Here is a 20293-nt window from a genome sequence, read left to right on the forward strand (position 1 = left end):
GTAAGATGCGCATGATATTCCCATTGCTGCAAAAAGTTCTATTGAACAGCACTCGTCTGCACTAAATTGTTTTCTTTTTATTCAAGTAAATCAGCCTTGGGGTGGCACAGGAAGGAGCCTTTCTTTGTAACCAGACTGTGTAGATTTGTCCAGTTTTACTTCCAAATTTCTGGGGAGGCAGGTCCTCCCGGAGCCTTATGTCCCCCAGAGGAGTAGCCCAAGCAGTCTCCCTTTTCTGCATCAAGACCCCACTGTCCTCCCTTCAGAGCAGACCCACACCCTGTGACAGGAGACCACAATCAAGTCATGAAATTCATTTTGTGTTCTTCCAAATGAGGCTTCATTCCTGGGGAAAAGGGCCAGGCTGAATGAATACAAGGTTTGCCAAATAAAAGCATTTGGAGGGAGGGCAGTCTCTGAAATACAACTTTAAAATGCATCTGGAAGTATAAGGGGCAGGTGAGGAGGGGAGAAGACCACCACTGGGGTGGGCTTTGTGGAGTACCTTCAGTATAGCCCAGCCTCACTTCACTCCGTAATCACTACGGAAACTACAGGAGGTGGAAGGGGGGCGGGGGGAGGACAGAGGTAACTGCAAGGTATTTTATTTAAAAAAAGGAATAAAAGCTTCTTTTTAAAGAAAACAAAAATGACAAAACCAGCACCCAGATCTGGAAGATCTATATAAACCAGCAGGAGAAAATGACTTGACTGGTGGAACCCAGGGCACCTGACTCCTGGTTGGGGAGAGACCAGTCGCGGTGGTGGGTTTTGGAAGACGCACTGCTTGGAGGAGAGTCAGCCCCCACCGGGTTCTCTGCCCCAGCCACAGCCTGTGGGGGAAGGGCAGGCCAGGGGGGAGAGGGAAGGCAGCAATCCTAGCAGGGAGCTACTAGTCTCCGTTTCCGAATACATGCCCAAATCCACTCTGGGGAGACCTGCTGGGCCTCAGGGTTCCTGTCCCTGCTACCCAGCACATGTGTGGCTGAGGCCATGTCAAATTCCTGTACCAGGTCCCCATCGAATGCCACAAAGTAGCGTCTGAGACGGCTGAAGTCTGGTGTGGAGGGCGGCAGGTAGAGCCGCACCCCAGTGAAGATGTCCAGCAGCAGCACCTGCAAATGCACAGGGGTCAGGGTGGGGTTGGAAGTGGGGCCAATTCTGTGCTGGGGGAGCAGGTGGGTCTCCAAGTAGATGAGTGTAAACCAGAGAGTAAGTAGGGTTAGAATAAGAGCTGGAGTCCTGGCTGATGTGGCTCAGTGGACTGAGCACTGGCCTGTGAACCAGAGTCTCTAGTTCGATTCCCAGTCAGGGCACATGCCTGGGCTGTTGGCCAGATCCCCAGTTGGGGGCGTGCGAGAAGCAAACACACATTGATGTTTCTTTCCCTCTTCCTTCCCCTAAAAATAAATAAAACCTTTAAAAAAAAGAATAAGCTGGAGGTATAGGGACTCCAGCTAGCAGTTGGGGCATGAATAAAGTTTACTGGAGAAAAGGCACAGGCTTAAAAACCCCCCATCCTCCAGTTACTTCAGATTAGACAGGACTGATAACTCCCATCCCTGCCTAGGGGGAAGAGGGGAGGGGTCCCAGCACTGGCGACCTGGAGAAGGGAAAAGTGCATGTCTCCAAGAACCATTCAGTGGCTAAGGGGCAGTGATGTTGCTCAATCAAGCAGTCTACTGTGCACAAACAGACTGGGGGGCGAGGAGCCCAGGCCATTACTGTGGATGGCTTCAAGGGGTTCAGGTAGGGAAAGGGGCAAAGTGTCTACAGGTCTGCTGGGGACCGGGTTCAGGACCTGAGCTGCAAGACATCTGTGTTTACTCCTGGCTGGTGGGGTGTGGGGTGGCGTGATCGCACTTCCTAGTGACCAAATGTTTACTTTTCTAACTGCCCTTTGGCCAGCAGCTCCCCCAGGATTGAGCCTAGTCACTGGCCTCAATAGGTGCTTGGTAGCTGTGGTCAAAGACTGACAAGGATACAAAAGGGAAAAGGCTTCTCAGGTGAGGGGACAGTTACTAAGCCAGTTTGTGCCCTCCTGCCCTCACTTGGCGAGCCCTGCTCCCGTCCTGAGCACAGACTCACACTGCTGTGCTCGCACACCCACACTGGGCTTTCACCCCTTTAATGTAAATTGTGCCTTGGGATCAGCAGTTGGGTGGGTCCCTGCAGCCTCTCCTGGCTAGGCTGGGCTGTCTACCTCCTGCCTGCAGACATAGCTCTCCTTCCTCTCTGCTCACTGGCCAGCCGCCTCTGCAAGGCAATGAGAGAGCACAGGGTAGAGCAGCTGCAGGAGGGAAGGGGGTTTAAGGCCATTAGTTCCCCAAACACCTTTGCTCTTCTCAAAGTTCAAGTGCAGAGTGTTGGGAACATGAGGCCTGGATGCACTCCTTTGCTTACCCTCATCTTTGCTTGGCATGGTGTCTCATCAGAAGCCTTCCGCTTCTCTCCCACTTTCACAGAAGTCTTCATGACCAGCTTCTCTCCCACTTTCACAGGCGAAGGCTTTGCAGTTAGCTTGTGACCTGCAGGAGAGAGCTCGGGGTAAGAACTAAGGGTAGGGGGAGCTGACACTGGTCCCTGAAATCAGGGCAGCAAAGAGAGGGTCAGGCCTTGCTCTGCTATGAGCGTGGGTGAGAAGGGGAGCTCAGAGGTAGTTAATCCCCAGGTCAGATGTGCTCTCCTGGGGTCCTGTCATCAGGTTTACTGAGCAGATGGAGAGTGCCCAACAGAATGGCTTCTGGCTCATGGCTGGACACACAACAGGAATGCAGTCAATGTCAGCTGCTTGGACAGAGAATCACATGATCTGACAGCTGGAATGGGAGACTAGTTCCTGTCCTTTGATCTCTCCCCCACCCTGCACTCATCATCCCAGCCCCCTCCCTTCTTACCACCTTTGCTGCTGGAGTGACTCAGTTTCCCTCCAGCCTTGGCACTGGTAGAAGGCTGCTTGGGAGAGGCCTTTTGAGACATAGCAGGCCCCGAGGTGCCCTCATTCTCTCCGCTGCTGCCCCCTGTGGTGGAGCTCCCCTCATCTCCAGCTACCACAGTGAAGTCGGCCCTCTCCTTGGACAGCTGGTACAGTTCCTGTGGAGGGGGAGGGCAATGGCAGGTGGTATCATACCCTTCCCAGCCACTGGCCTCAGAGGCGGTCTGTGCAGTCTGTTAGGCACATGTGGCTGGGGGACAAAAAAGGAAGGACAAATAAGGAAAAGAAGCTGGCTTCCTTGGTGTTTTTCTAAGCTTTGGCCGTTTCCTTGATTCTTTGGTACAGATCGTAGCCTGTGGCCCAGCCCTCAGCAGGAGGCTGTGAGAGCCGGAGCTCCCACCCCAGGGCCCGGGACCCAGCGGGGCCTGATGTCTAGAGCTGTCGCTCCTGGCCCTGCGGCAGACAGGTCTCCCTAACTGTCCTCCTTGCCCTGTCTCAGTGGACAGGGGAAGGGAAGACAGGACATGTGAGCAGGCCAGGACAGTAGAGTAGAGGACTCATGCAGCTGGCACCTTGAGTTGGGGGAGGTTAGTGGCAGATTTCCAGTCCTTATCATCCCGGATTCGGGTGCAGCGTGGGAATCGGATGGAGATGCCATCGGCTGTGTGAGCCTCCGATTTGGAGAATTCAGCCCCTGTGATCTCCCACACGGCAGCTTTCTGTTGGGAGTAAGTCAGGTCACTTACTGGTTGAGAGGCAAACATCTCCCAACCAGCTAGAAGCAAGAGAGAACAGTGGAAACCAAATCAGCATTGGCTAACGGGGAGGAGATGGTTTGAGTCTCACTGTGGCTGCTGATGCCATGTGACCTTAGGGAAGTACTGTTGCTTTGTTGGGCCTCAGTTTCTCTTACTGCAAGAAGGGTCACTTCTAGAGCAGACCCTCTGTGACTAGGGACAGGTAGTCTCTTTCCCTCTCTGTTGAAGATGATGACTCATTATTGATGGGTGCCTGTCACTTGGCTGAACAGTCCAGATCCCTGTCTCTGGGTGGACTGTCAATGAGTTGAGATGGCATCTCTGTGGCCCTCCAGAATTCTGAAGCTAAAGGACCGCTAAAGGTTGATACCTTTGGGTCTGGGACGATGAAGTCAGGATAGTAGATCTTGTTGATTTTCAGCCAGCTGGGCATCTTGCTCGGATCCTGGAGGAAAAGATGCTGTGCTGGGCCACCCCGCCCTACCAGACCTAAGCCTCTCTTGATCACGGGGCTACAGGACGAGGTGGCCCAGCTCAGAAGGCTGACCCTCACCCCATGGGGTCTCCCTGCCCACAGAGGGGATGGCCCAAGGCACGCAGCCCAGTTTCCGCACGGTGGGCACTCAGAGACTTTGAAGGCCTGATACAGCTCCCATGGTGAAGCAGCAGCTCTCCCTTCTGCAGAGACGGGTGAACGATGCCTGCCGTCCCCCAAGCGCAGGCTGTCTCAGTAACGATGGCCAGCGCAGAGGCCGGGGCCAGCCAGGTCTCCTCACCTTGCTGATCTTCACCATGTCCAGCTCCTTCTGCAGGCGGGCGAGTGTAGCGTCATCGTGGCCTCCCGAACACTTGGTGACTGTGCACCACTTCTGGCTGCTTGGGTCGTAGCAGCCCATGAGGAAGATGGACATCATGCCACCTGGGAGGGGGGATGGGCTCAGTTACGGTAGAGAAAGCCATCTCTGCCAGCCACACTGGTCCCGTGAGAGGCAGCCTGCTGGAGAGAGAAGGGCCTGGGCCTGGGCCTCTGTGTGCCAGAGCGCACCTCTTGGGTCTACCTCCTACTGGCTGTGCAAGTTTAACCTTTATGAGCCCCGATTCCCTCTTCAGCAAATCGGGGATAACCACACATCATTTGTTGGGCTCTGGTGAGGAGTAAAAGGAGTTGGACAGTGCCTGGGACCGAGTAGACAGCCTGAAAGGACTAGTTCCTCAGACCCTGGCTTTCCCTCCAGGCAGGAAATGGAGCAGTTCCTAAAGGAGAAAGCTACCAGGCCCTGACTAGTTGGTGAATTTCTTTGTGTCAGGCCAGCACAGGGTGTTCTTGCCTGACTTCTCTCTGCCCAAGTCTTCAGCTCTCATATGTTGCTGACTGCCTGAGGTGACACAGACCAGGTTGGGGGCCCCTGATCCCAGAACTTTGGAAGTCACGACTGGCCTTGCTGGCAGATCAAGCCAGTAAAAAGGCCAGCCTGTACCTTGAATGGTGCCTTTCAAAGCAGCATCATCCCAGGGGCCAGAGGCCACCCTTACCTTTGCTCCCTTGCCCATAGAAGGCCCCAAGGACCACCAGGTCAGCCGTGTCAGCCATGGCCCCCTCATTCAAATAGTCTTTCTTCACTTTCAGCCAATGCCGCTTTCCAGGCTCATATGTACCCTGAGGGGAAGCAAGAGAGACATGAACAAGAATGACAACTCCAGGAGGGTGGGATTTACCTCTTCCCACAATATACCGCTTTCCCATGCCCATCCCACTCTAGGCAAGAGCCCTTAGGCTCCCAGCACCACAGAAGGCATACACCAACCCATTTTCTAGATACAGCATAGAGCTGTCCAAACCCTGGAAAGAGGCCCCCTCAGCGCCCATCCCCAAACACCTCAGGCCACCACTGCCATCTCCTGGCCAGAGCTGGACAGGCTCAGTGGACGGGCTCAGTCTACAGGAGCAAGCAAAGACCATCTTACCTGCACATCCTTCAGCACCAGCCCTTCCAACCCCTCTCGGATCACTCGGTTTATCATGTCCACCAAGTCTGAAGCTTTCTGATAACAGGAGAGATGTTGAGAATAGAGAGGGTGTGGGACTTGAGAGGGTGCCAAGAGCGTGAGGGTTCCTTTCCGCACACTAGTAAAATGCCCACTGGAAGCACCCTGACTGAATACAAACAACGGGCTTGCAAAGCAGGGACCCTCCCAAGCAGAGAGCTGCTGTGGCTTTGGGACACAGGGAGCCCAGGTAGATGTTTCATGCCTTGCCCTCCTAGGTGGAGACTAGCACACAACACATACACATCAGCAGCCCCCCTAAGAAAATAGTCAAGACTCATTCTCAGTCATATCTGGCCCAAGGGGTTCTCTACCCTGCTCTCAAGACTCTAGGATGCTGTTTATGGGAGGGTCTTCACTCACTGCAACTCGCTTCATTTCTGAGAACATGATCCGGTTGGGAATTTCAACCATGTTATCATGAAGAAACTTCCGCCGCTCACACAGAGGCCTAAGGGGTACGCAAGAGCTGAGGTCAGGTCAGGATCCCCTCCCCCTCAAGCCCCCCACGCATTAGGAGTTCTAAAGAGGGAAGGGACACGATGATATACTGCTTCATGAGAGGGCTCGTCATGGCTCAGAGCCCGTATCTACCACTGCTGCCCATCAAGGGCTCCAAGGGCTCCATCGTGACCAAAGATGGACAATGGTGACTGTGGCATAGGGCCACTTCCTCCTTGTAGTTCCCGTTTCTCCTTTACTGAGTCATGGGGTGACTGGCCTCTAGACAGAACAGATTGTATGAATCCTGGTCCCACCTGAAAAGTGGCTTGACTCTTGTTTTTTATCCCTGGCACCCTGCCTCATCCCAGGCCCAAGGCTGGCTGGTTCTTGAGCCAGCAGGCCTGTAGGCCTCAGGACCGAAAACCCAAACCCCAACTCCTATCCCCAAATTCTTTCTCCCTTCCACTTCCTTTCCTTTCCACACTCAAAGATCTGGGCCAGTGTGGGAGGGGTAGTAGCAGGGATACACTTTCTCAGTGTGGAAGAGGCCAGTGCTCGTTTCTTGGGCCTAAGAATTGGGAGGTGGCTAAGTCAAGACTGCTGATTCTCCCTAAGACGGTCCTGCCTGTAGTTCCCCCATAACCATGAGCTTCCTGCTGTCAGCCTCTTCTGAAAGCAAAACCTCTGAGCTGAAACCCATCTGCCTTATGTCCCCGTGGGTGCTGTTGGAGAAATAAACTGAAACCCTACTGTGCTCACAGTTTATTTATTGTCACCAGTCTGTTTTGCTGTAGCAGAGAAATGTGAGGGTTGTGTGTGACTTAAGCTCTCAGAGATGAGAACCAGTCACTACATCTTTTCCTACTCTGTCACCTGTGTAGCGGGTGCGCTCTCAGCTCCCTCCTGCTGCTGCCCCTGGCCCTGCCCAGCTCCTGGGCACAAAGGGGCATATGATCTAGTCCCTTCCCCACCCTCCTTTCCAATCTGAACCCCCCACCTGCCCACCCAGGAACCAAAAATAGATTCCCCACCTGTCCATCAAGCTGACATCATTGAAGTAGATACAATCAAAAACAAACAGGCAGACGTTAGCATCCTGGAAGGCAGCTTTCTGGAAGGGAAAAGGAGGTAGTAGGTACATGAGGGAAAAAATAAGAGGGCACAAAAAATGGGTAATACCAGTCTACTTCTGGAGACCCTCTGAAGCACCTGATAGAAAAGTCCCATTTGGGTTTTGAAGCCCCTGGTCCATGAGGGTACTTAGCAGATGGTCCTGAATAGAAATCAACCCAATTATAGTTAGTTCCCAATACTAGCTCCTTTTTATGCAGAAAATATAAAACAAAAACACACATAAACTCTGGGTTAATTCAAAAACAGTTCAGAAATGAAGAATACGCCCATCCCTAAGTGAGCGACTGATTCCTCCCCTTTCTGACCAGACCGATGCACACACACACACACACACACACACACACGTATGCACACATGCACTCATTCTTGCACATCTGCCCTGAGCCACTACCTTGTGCACTCCCAGAGTCCCAAAGGGGAGTGGTTTGCCTGTCTTGTTGTCGATCAGGAGCACCTCAGAGTCCAAGATCATGCTGTGGCCCCCAGGGAAAGCCTGGGGGATGTAGTCCTTAAAGTGGGCCACCTGGAGACAGAAGGGTCGCTTAGGTGAAGGAGAAACAGGCAGCAGGGACCTGAAGCCAAGCCACAGGGAGCAAACCCAGGCCCCAGCAGGGACACAGGACACCAACATGTGGAAGCCCAGCTAATGTGCAAAACAGACCTAGGCCTTGTCAGCCACCTGAACAAGAGGAATAGGGTGCATTTCAGAACCTCCGTCCAAACCCAGGGAGAGGTTGGCCCGTGTTGAGTCCCTTTCTACAGGCTACAGAGGAGAGTTTGGAGGAAAAGGAAGAAAGAGAGAATACATGGGGGCTGGTCAACATGGAAAGGAGGGAGGAGAGGTGGGAAGGCAGAGATCTGTGGGGAAAAACAGACTGGATGGAAAAAAGATAGAAAGAAGGAATGACCCCCCTTAGGAACAGCAAGCAAACATGAGAAGTCTCTGGGTGGGAGTTCTGAACCCACTGCAATCTTCAAAATGAGTAAGAAAGGATGTTTGGAATGGACGTTTCCTGATCGAGGCAGAGCCTGGTCTCTGACAGTACCAGACAGGGAGAAGTCCCACTGCGGTCGTGGCAGCCCCCACTGGCTGATGCCGGCCACGGGGTCCAGAAAGCAGGACTGTGGTCCAGTGCTCCCCTGGGCAGGGCGCACAGGCCACAGATACACGTGATGTGTAGACCGGGGACAGGAACGGCCTGCACATCCACCCCACCGTTTCCATCCCCTTAGGAGCCAAAACCGCGGGAGAAATAAGGAATGCATGAAACTGGTGAGGGAGAGCAGGGAAGGGGCTCTAGTTCTGAACACTGTGCTCCAACTTCTTCCTGGGTAACAGGAGGAGCCCATTGAGCCACCTCTCCAAGAGCAGTTTCATAACAGTGTTTTTTTTTTTTTAAGTTTTATTTATTTATTTATTTAGAGGGGAAGGTAGGGAGAAAGAGAGGGAGAGAAACATACATATGCAAGAGAAGCATTGATCGGTGGTTTTTCATACACGCCCTGCCCGGGGACAGAACTTACAACCCAGGCATGTGCCCTGACTGGGGATTGAACTGTGACTTTTCAGTTTACGGGACAAAGCCCAACCAACTGAGCCACACCAGAGGGCCCTCAGCAGTTCTACTGTACACCCCAGTGCAAGTGAGCCCGCACTGATGCTCTACAGGGAAGCCACTGCTTGGCTGTCCTCTGGGACACCTGAAATAAAGAGCCTGACTGCTCAGTGATCCAGTAGGAAGGCCAGGCTGAGGCAAGGATGGGAACCACACACCACGACCTCTTCACCCCAGGGGCTCTGAGCTAGAAAGGAAGGGGTAACAAGGAAGTTCATATACTCACAAGCTACTGGCACCAGATGTTCCAGCTGCTTTTCTTTGATGATACCCCTCCTAGAGGCCCTGAGGGCTGAGGAGGGCTGAGGAATGAGGTTCTCAATGCCCCAATACAGGGCAGCATTCTAGGTGGGCTCCCAGACGCCCACCATGTGGCTTTGTTTACCATGTAAGCTGATGGAGGGCCAGAGCTTTTCTTTTTTTTACTGCTATATGTCTACCACCTAGAATACTGCCTAGCACAGATGAAGCACTTGATAAATGTTTGTTGAACCAATTCATGAATGACAACCCAGCGGCCCCTCTGTACATGAGCCATGACTTACCTTAGCGGGGAGCACATGGAAACGGAAACACAAAAGACAAGCACTACCAGTCACATGCAGATAAGCTCACTGTCCCAGTGTCCCTGTGCGCAGAGGAAGCGTCACTGCCTCTGGGGCTCTGTGCTGACCTACCCCGGTCTGGGCTCTTGGGCTGTGCCTCCTGAGCCACCCGTCAGTATTAGCAAGAGTCCAAAAATGAATAAATGAACTCACTCATTCACTCAACAAATGCAAAACCTACTGCGCGCCAGAGCTGGAATGGCTATGGAATGCTGGTGCTGAGGTTCTTAGAGCAGAAGGGAAAGAGTCCTGGTAGGAAGGAAGGCCGTTACCTTGTGAGGTAGGACAGGCTTGAGACTGCGGCTGAAGTAGCTGAAGTGGTCTCCGTCCTTATGCACCTGCACTCGCTCCCCATCGTATTTGATTTCAGAGAACATGCCATTAGGACACTTCTTCATGGCGTGCTCAATGGACTTGCAGGCCTCGGCCTGGGGGTGGGGAAAGAAAGGCCTGGAGATTTACAGGGGCTCTTCCAGTGAGGGGCTGCTCAGCAGGGACAGCCCAAGGGCCTTGGGCATACCCTCAGGGCAGGACCCTGAGGAGGTTATGGGAATGGAAAGGCTGGGCAGCGTCCTATCTGGAGGTGACACAGGAGCTTACGTTTTGAGGAGAGTGAATGCAGTTCCCTGTAGAGCTAATGAAATTCCCCTGAAAGAGCATTTCATATTTTCCCCAATAATTTAAGATCTTGCAGGGCCTCTCGCTTATTAGTAAACACATTGGCTATCTTAGCACAGGAGGTACCTAGAGGTAAGATTACTGTCACTGGTGACAGTAAGGCTGGCAGGGTGGCAATAACCAAGCATCCCTAGGAAAGGGCTTGACACAGGAGTGCTTATCAGACACCTGTGCCAACCTGACTCCAACAACTATGGGTACCACCTGGGGGGTATTTATATATCAAACCGTATTCATAATTTCATGTCATCCTCAGTGTGGCATCTTATAGGACAGATATTGTTTTCATTTTATGAATGAGAAAACTGAAGTTCAAAGGAGTTAAGCCCTCACTTAAAATTATGTAGCTGGTAAATGGCAGGAATGATGTTTGAATCTAGGCCCAACTCCAAAGGTTGTGTGGTTAACTGCTAAGCTATGTAACCCATGCCACTCTTTAAATGACAGGTTGTAGAAAAGACTCCAGAAGAATTCTTATGAAAGTCAGGAAGGCCACTACTGCACAGGACCAGGGTCCTGGCCCTAGGATGGACATCTCACTATTTCGGTGCTGGCTGTCCCACACTCCTAGGCAGGAAAGAACACTTCCCTACCCCAAACATAAAACCCTAAAACCAGGGCTTCAGTGTAACACACCAGTTTCATGAAAAGCACCACACATCGCTGGAACAACCCAGAAGCTCTTGTAGTAAGCATGCAGCACACGTGGAGGGGAAACCAAGGCCAGAGGCCCAAGGTGAGCTGTCAGAGTTGGTCTTCACACCTTAAGCTTCCTCCTTCCAGAAGAGAATGACGTCCAAGTCACCCTGTCACAGGAAGCCTGGTTCTGCCACCAACTCTCAGAGCTACTTTGGGACAGGTCACAGAACCTCAGGAGCTACTTACACATCATCTGTCTTCAGGAAAGATGATAGAAAAACCATTTTTGGAAGATGCTTCAGAAGGTTTCATACATCATTCACACAAGAAAACTAAACACCAAGAGAGGCTAAGTAACTCATCTAAAGTTCTGTAGCTGGTTGGTGGCACAGGTGGGCCTAGAGTTCAGGTAGTTCCACTAGATCATGCTGTCTTCTCTTTTGCCTTTACCTCCCCATTGAGAAACACCCTCTGCATCTCCACTCTTCCTTCCCCAATGTCCTGTAATCAACTTGCAAGGGCTGTCAGCACTCACACACTCTCAGATCTCACATGGAAGGAGAGGACACCTGGAGAGAAGACAGGGCCAGAGCAGCATCCTTACCAGCATGGGCTGTACTGGCGTCATCAGTGAGGCCTGGACGCTTAGAGTTAGTCTCCTGCCTGGCTCCTTCTCCACCTCCTGCTTGTTGCGGAGGACCCGTTCCACCACGTCCTGCAAGTTGCGTGAGGCTTTGAAGGCTTCATAGGCATTGGGGTCAAGGGCGTCTAACCTGCCAATGGAGACAGGAGCATGGAAACAAAAACCACTGCCTTAGACCTTATTGCTTTGGATAGCAGTTTGTCCTCACGGAGAGGATGGGAGCTGGTACTTACACGTGCTTTGCGCCTGAGTTCATCTTCAGATCATGCTTGATCAACCTGATGATGCACTTAAGGTCATTGGCTGTACACCTAGGGGATGAGGCACATTCAACTTGCCCTCTGAAGAGCTCTGAACCCCCAAATCTTTCCATCTCCCCAAGTCCACCCCTCACTGGGCAGCTCCCCAACCTGGAGGCAATGTCCTGCAGAGCCTGTTGCTGCTCATCCTCCTTGGTAAGCTTGGAGAGCCGCAGGAGGAATTCGTCCACCTCCTGGATGGTAAGAAGGCTCTTGGCAGCTGGGGGGAAAGACTTGCTCTGCTCAAAGAAGATTCTGATTGTCTCTGACACGTCACCCTGTCTCCAAAAACCAAAATGCCACTGCTGCAACCCCAAAATGGCCAAGTGTGTCCCCTGCTCTCCCAGGGCTGGAATCAGATTTCAATCATTGCTCCTATCCCCAGCTCACACATACGGGACCTCCCTTCTCGGAGATCCTATCCCACCCACAGTTCCTGGAAAAGAGTGCCTCCATTCACCAAAGGGTGTGGCCACCTGCCTTAGCTGAGAAGTGACACAAGGACTAATTCAGGGCTGAGCCAATTTCATTCCTGTTAGAATTTGAACTCGGAGACAAATATGATCATCGGATAATGGGGGTGCTTAGACAGAAACTTTCTATGGTGCCATGGCTGGAATTGTAAGCAAACCAAAGCTGAATGGTAAGCCCAAATTATAGGGGGCAAAAGTAATAAAAAAAATAGGGTCCAGAAAGAGCCCCAGGAGAGAGAGCAGGAAGCCTCAAATCCTGACCCTCGAGAGCTAGGCTTCCGTGGCTTAGCAGTAATGTGATTTTAATCCACGGAACCTTATGAAAGTAACAGCTGTAGCCTCACCTTCAGTTCCTCTCACAATGGGGACTTACTGAAATGGGTTTCAGTTCCCTAAAACGGCATGCACCCCAGCCAGAAAAAAGAGCCTGCAGGTGCTTGGCTTGGCAGCACCCTGCCTGGACTGCCGCCCACCCTCCCCTTCCTCTGACCTGCTCTAGGTCTCGGGCCATATCATCTGAGTTGCAGTTAAAAATGCGGCTGAAAAGCTTCACAATCTGCTTATCATTCAAGTTGTAAACACTCTTAATAACACCCGGCAGCAGCAGCTTCACTGTTAGGTACACGTCACCGTGGAAACCATCTGGAGACAGAAAAAAGGAACCCTTCTTGAGAAATGGAGCTTAAACAAATAAATACAAAAATGCAAGAACTGAAAGAGATGTCTATCTACATCGCTGCCTGTGCTGCTACAGTGCCCTGCGCAATCATGACAGCAGTAGAGAGTCGGTGTTTGGTGGCTGGTGGTTTATATGTCTGCCTCCCCTAATTCAGGTCCTGGATGCACTCCTGTAGGGCAGAGCCATGGCTCCCATTTTATTGTCCCCAGTGATGGGCACATTATAGACATTCAGTGGTGACTTGTTAGATGAATGAAAGGAGCAGAGCTGGAAGACTATTTCAGGCTGTGCATATGATTCACAAAAACCTAATCAAACACGCAGGACAGCGTTTTCCTCTTGGTCAAATGGGATAGATTCTTCTGGCCTCCTGGGGGCAGAATAAGGGCAGAGGAAGAAAGATGCCAATGTGCTTGGAGCAGAATTGGCCATATGCTTTGCTGGGGCCCAGTACAAAAGGAAAATAAGGGACTCTTTTCAAAATTATTAAGAATTTCAAGCCAGCAATAGCAGAGCATTAAACCAAGTACGGGGCTCCATGCAGCTGTCCAGAGCACAGGCCCATGAATCCGGCGATGGCTCTGAGCTCTTTAGAGGAAAACTGCCCCCAAGGGTGCTGCAGTCCCCACCTCCTGCTGAGCCTTTCCGAAGGAAGTCCTGGATGATCTGGGTCTTTGTGTTGTAGCTAGGATTTTCAGCCACCATGGTGCATAACTTCCGAAACTCACGTAACAGACAGTCCTTGTGCTTGGGGTCACATTTGCTTGAGGACAGACTTGTCTTACGGGTAGGGCTTGAGCAGGCTTCCCCAGAGTTGTTGGGTTTAGCTGTGGGGGCGGGAGGAGGAAGAGAAATAGCAGAGATGATTCGTTTTGGCTTCCTGAGAAGGAAGGGAAACTAACAGGCCCTCTGTGGGGGCTCTATATGTAGCTCCACCTAATCCCCAAGATAGCTCTTTGGGATAGATATGTTACACACATCTTCCAGGTAGAGAAATGAAGGTCAAGTAATTCCCCCCAATCTCACAGCTATTAATGGTAAAGAAACAGTGGCCTCACACCCAAGCAGAAGACGAGGTAATGAGCATCTCTGAGTGTTTCACAGAGGAACAAAGGCCACCTCCATGCCAAGACTGGTCGGGAGGATCTCAGAGCAATTATAAAGCTGACCCCACAGGAGCTGGGATGAGGAAGGGGTAAGAAATCAAAGGACACGTTGGTCAATGTGAAACCACTGCTATGGCACACTGTCAGAGCTGGAAGAAGCCATAATGATTATCTAGCTCTATCTCTTCTTACTGAGAGGAGACCTAGGCCTGAGAAGAGATGTTTCTAGCCCTTTGCCACTCCCACTCACCTCCATTACCACTTTCTTTTCTTCCTTCATGGCTGTCAACGAGCAGGGCTTCTCTCCAGACACCCCCAAATAACTGCACAACTCTTACGTCCATGTGACAATTTATAAAGCAAATTTCACTCTGCAAGCTTGCAGCAGAGCCAACAGCAAGCAGGCTGCTGATGTAAGCTCCTCATCTGGACTTTGTAAATTATAAATGCTAAAGAGGCTTTTTAGTGGACAGAATCTCCAAAGCACTGATGTTCAGCGAGTTGCAAGAACCAGAACGTGTTTCACTCAACTGCTCTCAAATTCCCTCCCCACAGTCCTTCTAGAAACATGTTGTCCTTATTGTCACCTGGACTCTTCTGTACTCTATCTTTAACCCACCATTAAACAAACAAACAAACAAAAAAATCTCAGAATTTTAAATTAATAAGAATCCCATATAATCAGGCACCATTTTTACAACCGTTATCTCCTTCAGTCTCGTGAGAATACTGTGGGATGAAGAAGGCAGGTGTTGCCATTCCCACTTCACAGATGAGGCCACAGAGGCTCAGAGGGGCAGTGACTTGTTCCCCTGAACAAGCCATCAGGTCACAGTGCTGGAACCAGGACCCAGGTCTCCTGACCTCAAGTCTAGGCTTCTTTCACTCACATAAAGCTACCACCCTAAGCAGTTTCTGAGCCCATGTGTTTTGTCCTCATTCTCTTTACCTGAGTTAGTCACAGCATGTTTCCAAATACAGACACAACAGGATGGAGGGTAAAAGAGCTCAGGTGTTGGAGTTAAACAGACTCCAGTGTAAATACTAATTCCATAATGAACCCGAACATCAACTTTCTCACTCATAAAATAGACCGGATAAAAGTACTTCCCAAGGTTAACTGAAGAACAAACAAAACTGCATATGTACAAGCCCCTACCTAGCCCAATGCTATTTGTTACACAAGGCATGTCTGACGCCCGCCTTCTCCCATACTTTCATCTCTGGTTTGGGCAAGTTTAGGGATGCAATTTCTCAAAATTCTTTCATTATCAAAAAAAACCCCAAGGAAGTAAAGGGCAGGTTATAATAATCTGTCTGACCCAGGTACTATTTCAAAGAGAAAAGTATTGACAAAACAAACATCTTTTTGCTACAACAGAGATTAAAGTATTCAAAGAGCCCTAGCAGGGTGGCTCAGTTGGTTGGAGCGCTGTTCTGTAGACCAAAAGGCTATGGGTTCGCTTTTCCGGTCAGGGTGTGTATGGGAGGCAACTGATTGGTGTTTCTCTCTGTCTCTCTTTCCTTCCTTCTCTCTAAAATCAATAAAAACATTTCCTCAAGTGAAGATTTAAAAGAAATGCTATACAGGTGGAGCACTGAGAATTAGCCATTATCTGCCTCTGCTCAGACAGAAACAAATTATTAATGAGACTAGAGAGCACAGAATTTTCACTCTTATCCACAGTCCGAAATAGGATGCCAAATTAAAAAAGGAGGACCGTAACAGCTGAAGTAGCCCCTAACCTATCTTACCTGAAAAGCCAGAAAATTTCCGGGGATTGTTATTGGTAACAAATGAAGCACCTTTCACTGGAGATGTCACCTGGCCAGTGGTTGTCAGCCTAGCCTGCACAACGGCTTTCTTCTTTGGTGTTCCTGCTGCCTTAGAAGACAGATCTGTAGGACCCCAAAAGAAAGGAAAAGATTCTTCAGTGAAAGGTCTCCGAGAAGGCTTCCAAAGGGTCCATCAGCTGCTCCCACAGCCTTGCTTGGTAAGTTAGTACCATGGTAAGTTACCCGAGGTACCTGCTAATATGGTACTGGGAAATAGAATGTTCTAGGGACAAAAGACCCAGTCACCATTTATTAGTCAACTTCAATTTCCATCACTACTTTCTACCTCTTATCCCACATACAATAATCCCCAGATTATTTGGGGGAAATCAGAAATTATATCTCAACAGACAGACCTTAGGAACCCAGCTCCATGGAATTAACAGAGCAGGTCAGTTTGTCAGACAGGAAAGCTTCCAGCTGCTGAGTTATTTGAGCTATGGGACAATTTAACTCTACCGTGTATTTCCCTTCCTCTGAATGAGATGGGTCAAGAAAGAACAAGGCTGAGGCCAGCGGCTAAGGCTGGGTAGGGGAAGATGGAGAGCTTGAGAAAGGAATATATGACAAGTAGTTTTCTCTCCCGGGTGTCTTTTTCCTTTCAAGAAACAAGGATAGACATTCATTTTTAGAGCCACTGTAAGAGTCCTCCTACGGTGACAAAAACTATACTTAATTGAAGATACGACTCGTTAAAGATGAGGACACCGATGATCATAAAGGACTAATGGGAATTGGAAGTATCCGTATAAGATTTCTAAAGTAGGCATAAATATAAATATGCATGTATATGTGCTCATATACTATATATATCTGTGAATGTATGTATGTGTGTTTTGTGTATATACATATATTTTCTAGTTCTAGCCTGCCGGAAGGGCTTAAAAGCAAAGACACCTCATGGCAACAAGGACACGTAGCATTCAGATTTTGGTTTCTTATGCCATTCCTTATGGACAGGAACCAGGACTTTTCAAAGAAATGGCTGATTCCAGGGCAGGGAGGGGATATATAGAAGGTAAGTCTAATAGCATACTACTAGGCCAGAGAGTAAGGGAGTACTTTAGAACACTTTGAAAAACAAGATGGGGGTATTTAGGACATAGAAACCAGCTCAAAGGGTCTCCGAACTGGCCAAGTATGGGACATTAAAGTACCAAATTAATAAAGTACAGTAAAAATATAAACCACCAAGAAAAAGAAGTAATCTATGAGTCCAAACAGATAAGTTGATAGATCAATAAATATTTTGCTCTTCAAAAATGTCAATGTAACAAAAAAAAGACTATGGAACTATTCCAGAGGCCAAAGAGATATGACTATTAAATGAAACACCTGATCTTAATATAGGGATTCTATATTGGAGGGGGTACATAAACACAAATGGTAAAACAAAAGAGAAATGTTAACAAAAAGTAAATCTGGGTAAAGGAAACATAAGTGTTCTTTGTACTATTTTTATTCTTGCAACTCTTTTGTGAGTTTAAAATTATTTCCAAATAAAAAGTTAAAAGAAGAAAAAGCAGCACTGAACTCTACTCTCCTTATCACTGTTTTTCTCAGCACCAGTAAGATGAGAAAGCAGTATTCTTCACCCCACCTGCAATGTGCTGGCTTATCTGCTCCTTCTCATTATCTTCCAGCTCTTCCCAGCCTTCCAGCTCTGTGAGGTCTTCAATTCTTTTTGTGGCAGCCCGGGCCCGCTCCAGTTTCTCAAACATGCATTTTATGTGGTACCACTCTTTCATATCACCCCCCGATTCTGAGAAGGGATTGGGTACCACTTTGCCGATGCGGCATACGCCCTTCACAATCTTTTCCTTGCATTTTTTGCAGCCAGCTGTGCCACGCTTAGCATAGTCCACACAGAACCGTTGCTCAGCCATCTCACAGGGCTCACTGCAGAGTCCCACATGCGACCCTGGCAAGAAGACAAGGCAGGTGGCACGTGGTCTTAGATTGCCTTTTTGGAATGACAGAATGGGCTTTCTTATCTGGAGGAGGCAGCGCCCATGGAGCCGATCTGTTTCTGACCACTGGCTGAACTGTTTTATGTCTGGCCAGAGATGTTCTCGGAACAGGCACGGTTCTTTTCGGCTGAGTGCACGGAAGGTTGGTGGGAAGAGGATCTTGAAAACCAAAGTCATACAGCTGCACAAACAGTGAGAGGCAGAAAAGGTGAGATATAAATGAGGAGCGAGGCTTTCAATTTCCTCAAAGGCCAAGGTATTCTATAGTCCCTGCTAACTAACATAGTCACTTTCTAACATAGTAACGTTTTAATGACTACAGATGAAGAAGAGTTCCAATGCAGGAAAATTCAAAAGGGTGTACAATTATCTAATGTATGCATATATAATTAGTAAATCACAATCAAGAGAACCCAAATTAACATAAAGGCTTTTCTCAGGCCATCAGTAATACCAGATACTCAAAATGATGACCCTTCAGTATTACAAGACCTGAAGTTCTTTTTAATTGCCAACAAAAATTCCATTATGTCCATGAAAATTTTAATGGGAAGTATACATACATGCTATCCTTGGCAACCAATTAAGCCACACTACAGATCTGTGATTTAATTAGAAGTGCTATTTTGAGAAATGTGATTTCTGATTTATCCCAAATAATCTGGAGAACCAGACTGCTTGGGCTCAAATGCTGGCTCATCAGCTGTGTGACCTTGGTAGATTACTTAACCGCTCTATTCCTCAATTTCCTCAACTGTAAAATGTGGATGAAAATTGTATGGAACTCAAGGGGTTGCCATTCAAAGAGTCAAGGCTTTAGAACAGAGCTGAGCACACAGCAGAGGCTCAACAAATGTTAGCTCTTACAATCAGCGAAGCAGCTATCCTGCAAGCAGAGGCTCCCTATGAGCCCTGAGCCTGTTTGTATTTCAGCAGCTTCAATCAGGGAATGCTGAAATACCTGGATGGCGAGAAGCAAAGGAACTGATCAATCAATCCCAGGGGAAACAGGGATCACACGTGCATGGTATCCCCCCACCTTCTTAGGCTCCTATTTTCTGAAGTGGCTTCCTAGTTCCGATTTACTTCGGCCTGCACACCGCTTTGTGTGAAGTTGCTGTTGGGCTACACAGAATGAAAAGCAGGCTTCCCTCAGTGTACTGCAACACGATGCAGAGGCCAACAGGTGCACGGGAATCCGGGATGGGCGTGCAAGGGTGACCCTACAGTTTAGGGACTACGTTACCTTTGAGAAATTCCTGGGTCGCCGTTTTGTTTTCTTATTTCTGGAACAGGGAAAATCATATCTACCTCACGGAATGGTTGGGGAAATTAAAATGAGTTTATGGATGGGCTGCTGTGTTGTGTGGCTCTGAACTCCTTGAAAATGTATACAAAAGGTGCGTATTCATAAACGTACCCCTCCTCCCCCCCAGGATTGGTGTATGATTTCCATGAAATTTCACAAGGGGCTCTATAACCCCCATTAGTTTAAGAACCGCAAAGACGAAGTATATGAAAGTATGGCAGGCCCATGGGAGGAGCTCAGAACAAACTGGGTTTCCACATCTTCCTCAGAAGAACGATTTGCGAAGCGGGGCCCCTCCATCCCCACCGACTTCAGGATCCCCCGCAGCGCCCTGCCCTCAGCCGGCCTGGCCGCGAGGAAGCACGGTGCTGCTCGAAGGAAACCCGTGGGTCCCACAGTCCTCGCGGCCGCTGCCCTGCTCTTCGGCAAAGGCAGTCGATAGGGAAGCCGTTGAGGCCTGAACGCGGCCCCGGCCGCCTCGGCTCAGTGAGCTGCACCGGGCCGGGAAGTGAAAGCCCTGCAGCCGCTTTTCCTGGAGGGCCTTCCCGCGATGCTTTCGGGGGGCAGTGGGCAGGGGCAGCTGCTGGGTGAGCACTGAAACGCCGGGGGGCGGGGGGAGCGGGGAAGCGAGTCCCTCGGCCTGAGGACACAGCCCAGAGCCGGGCAAAGAGATGCTACGGGTACAGAAAGGCTCCAGTGTGCAGAGCCGGCCGGGGCCAGAGCAGTCCCCGCGGGGGGAACCTCCTTGGCGTGGACCCGTGAGGGTCCGAGGGAGTCGGGAGCCAACCCCCACAGGATCCCGGGGGGCCGCCACGTCACGGAGGGTGTGCCCCTGGGCTCCGCGGGCGGGCGGGCGGGGGAGGAGCCGGTGGGGCTGGCTCCCCGGCCGCGCCAAGCACCGGGGCCCCGGGCCGTCTCCCTCCCCACTGCCTGGATCCGCCGAGCCCCTTCTCACCTGCCTTCCCAGCGCCGGCGCTCACCGCAGGCCTCGGACCAGGAGCGCCCACAGGCCAAGCTCAACCACCACCGTTGTACCCTGTCTCTTTAAATCCGGGTCCTAGAGCCGGCCTCAACGCGCAGGCGCAAAGATCTTGGCCCTTGCTCCGCCAGGCGTCCCCGCCCC

General features: G+C 50.2%; 1 protein-coding gene across 5 annotated transcripts; it reads right to left on the reverse strand.

Annotated features, from left to right (window-relative positions):
• Positions 1–636: 636 nt before the first annotated feature.
• On the reverse strand, positions 637–20241 carry LIG3 (DNA ligase 3). 5 transcript variants are annotated; one of them, XM_090291248.1, is made up of 20 exons: positions 20126–20241; positions 17492–18042; positions 15811–15954; positions 13579–13776; positions 12761–12912; positions 11909–12075; positions 11732–11809; positions 11460–11628; positions 9811–9966; positions 7709–7840; positions 7215–7294; positions 6103–6190; positions 5659–5736; positions 5227–5350; positions 4470–4612; positions 4064–4138; positions 3508–3654; positions 2898–3093; positions 2404–2528; positions 637–1115 (listed from the first exon to the last, which is right to left on the reverse strand). In XM_090291248.1, exons 2-20 carry the CDS (start codon positions 18036–18038, stop codon positions 879–881), a joined length of 3036 nt encoding a protein of 1011 aa, XP_090147374.1. In that variant the 5' UTR covers positions 18039–18042; positions 20126–20241; the 3' UTR covers positions 637–878. The 5 variants fall into 5 exon arrangements, with proteins under 5 accessions (XP_090147374.1, XP_090147375.1, XP_090147373.1 ...); XM_090291249.1 differs by lacking the exon at positions 20126–20241 and adding an exon at positions 19108–19155 and having other exon boundaries at positions 13678–13776; XM_090291247.1 differs by lacking the exon at positions 20126–20241 and adding an exon at positions 19108–19155.
• Between the last annotated feature and the right edge of the window lie 52 nt (positions 20242–20293).

This window comes from Furipterus horrens, unplaced genomic scaffold (genome assembly GCF_987537825.1).
Source record: "Furipterus horrens unplaced genomic scaffold, mFurHor1.1.pri manual_scaffold_11, whole genome shotgun sequence".
NCBI classification, from domain to species: Eukaryota; Metazoa; Chordata; class Mammalia; order Chiroptera; family Furipteridae; genus Furipterus; species Furipterus horrens.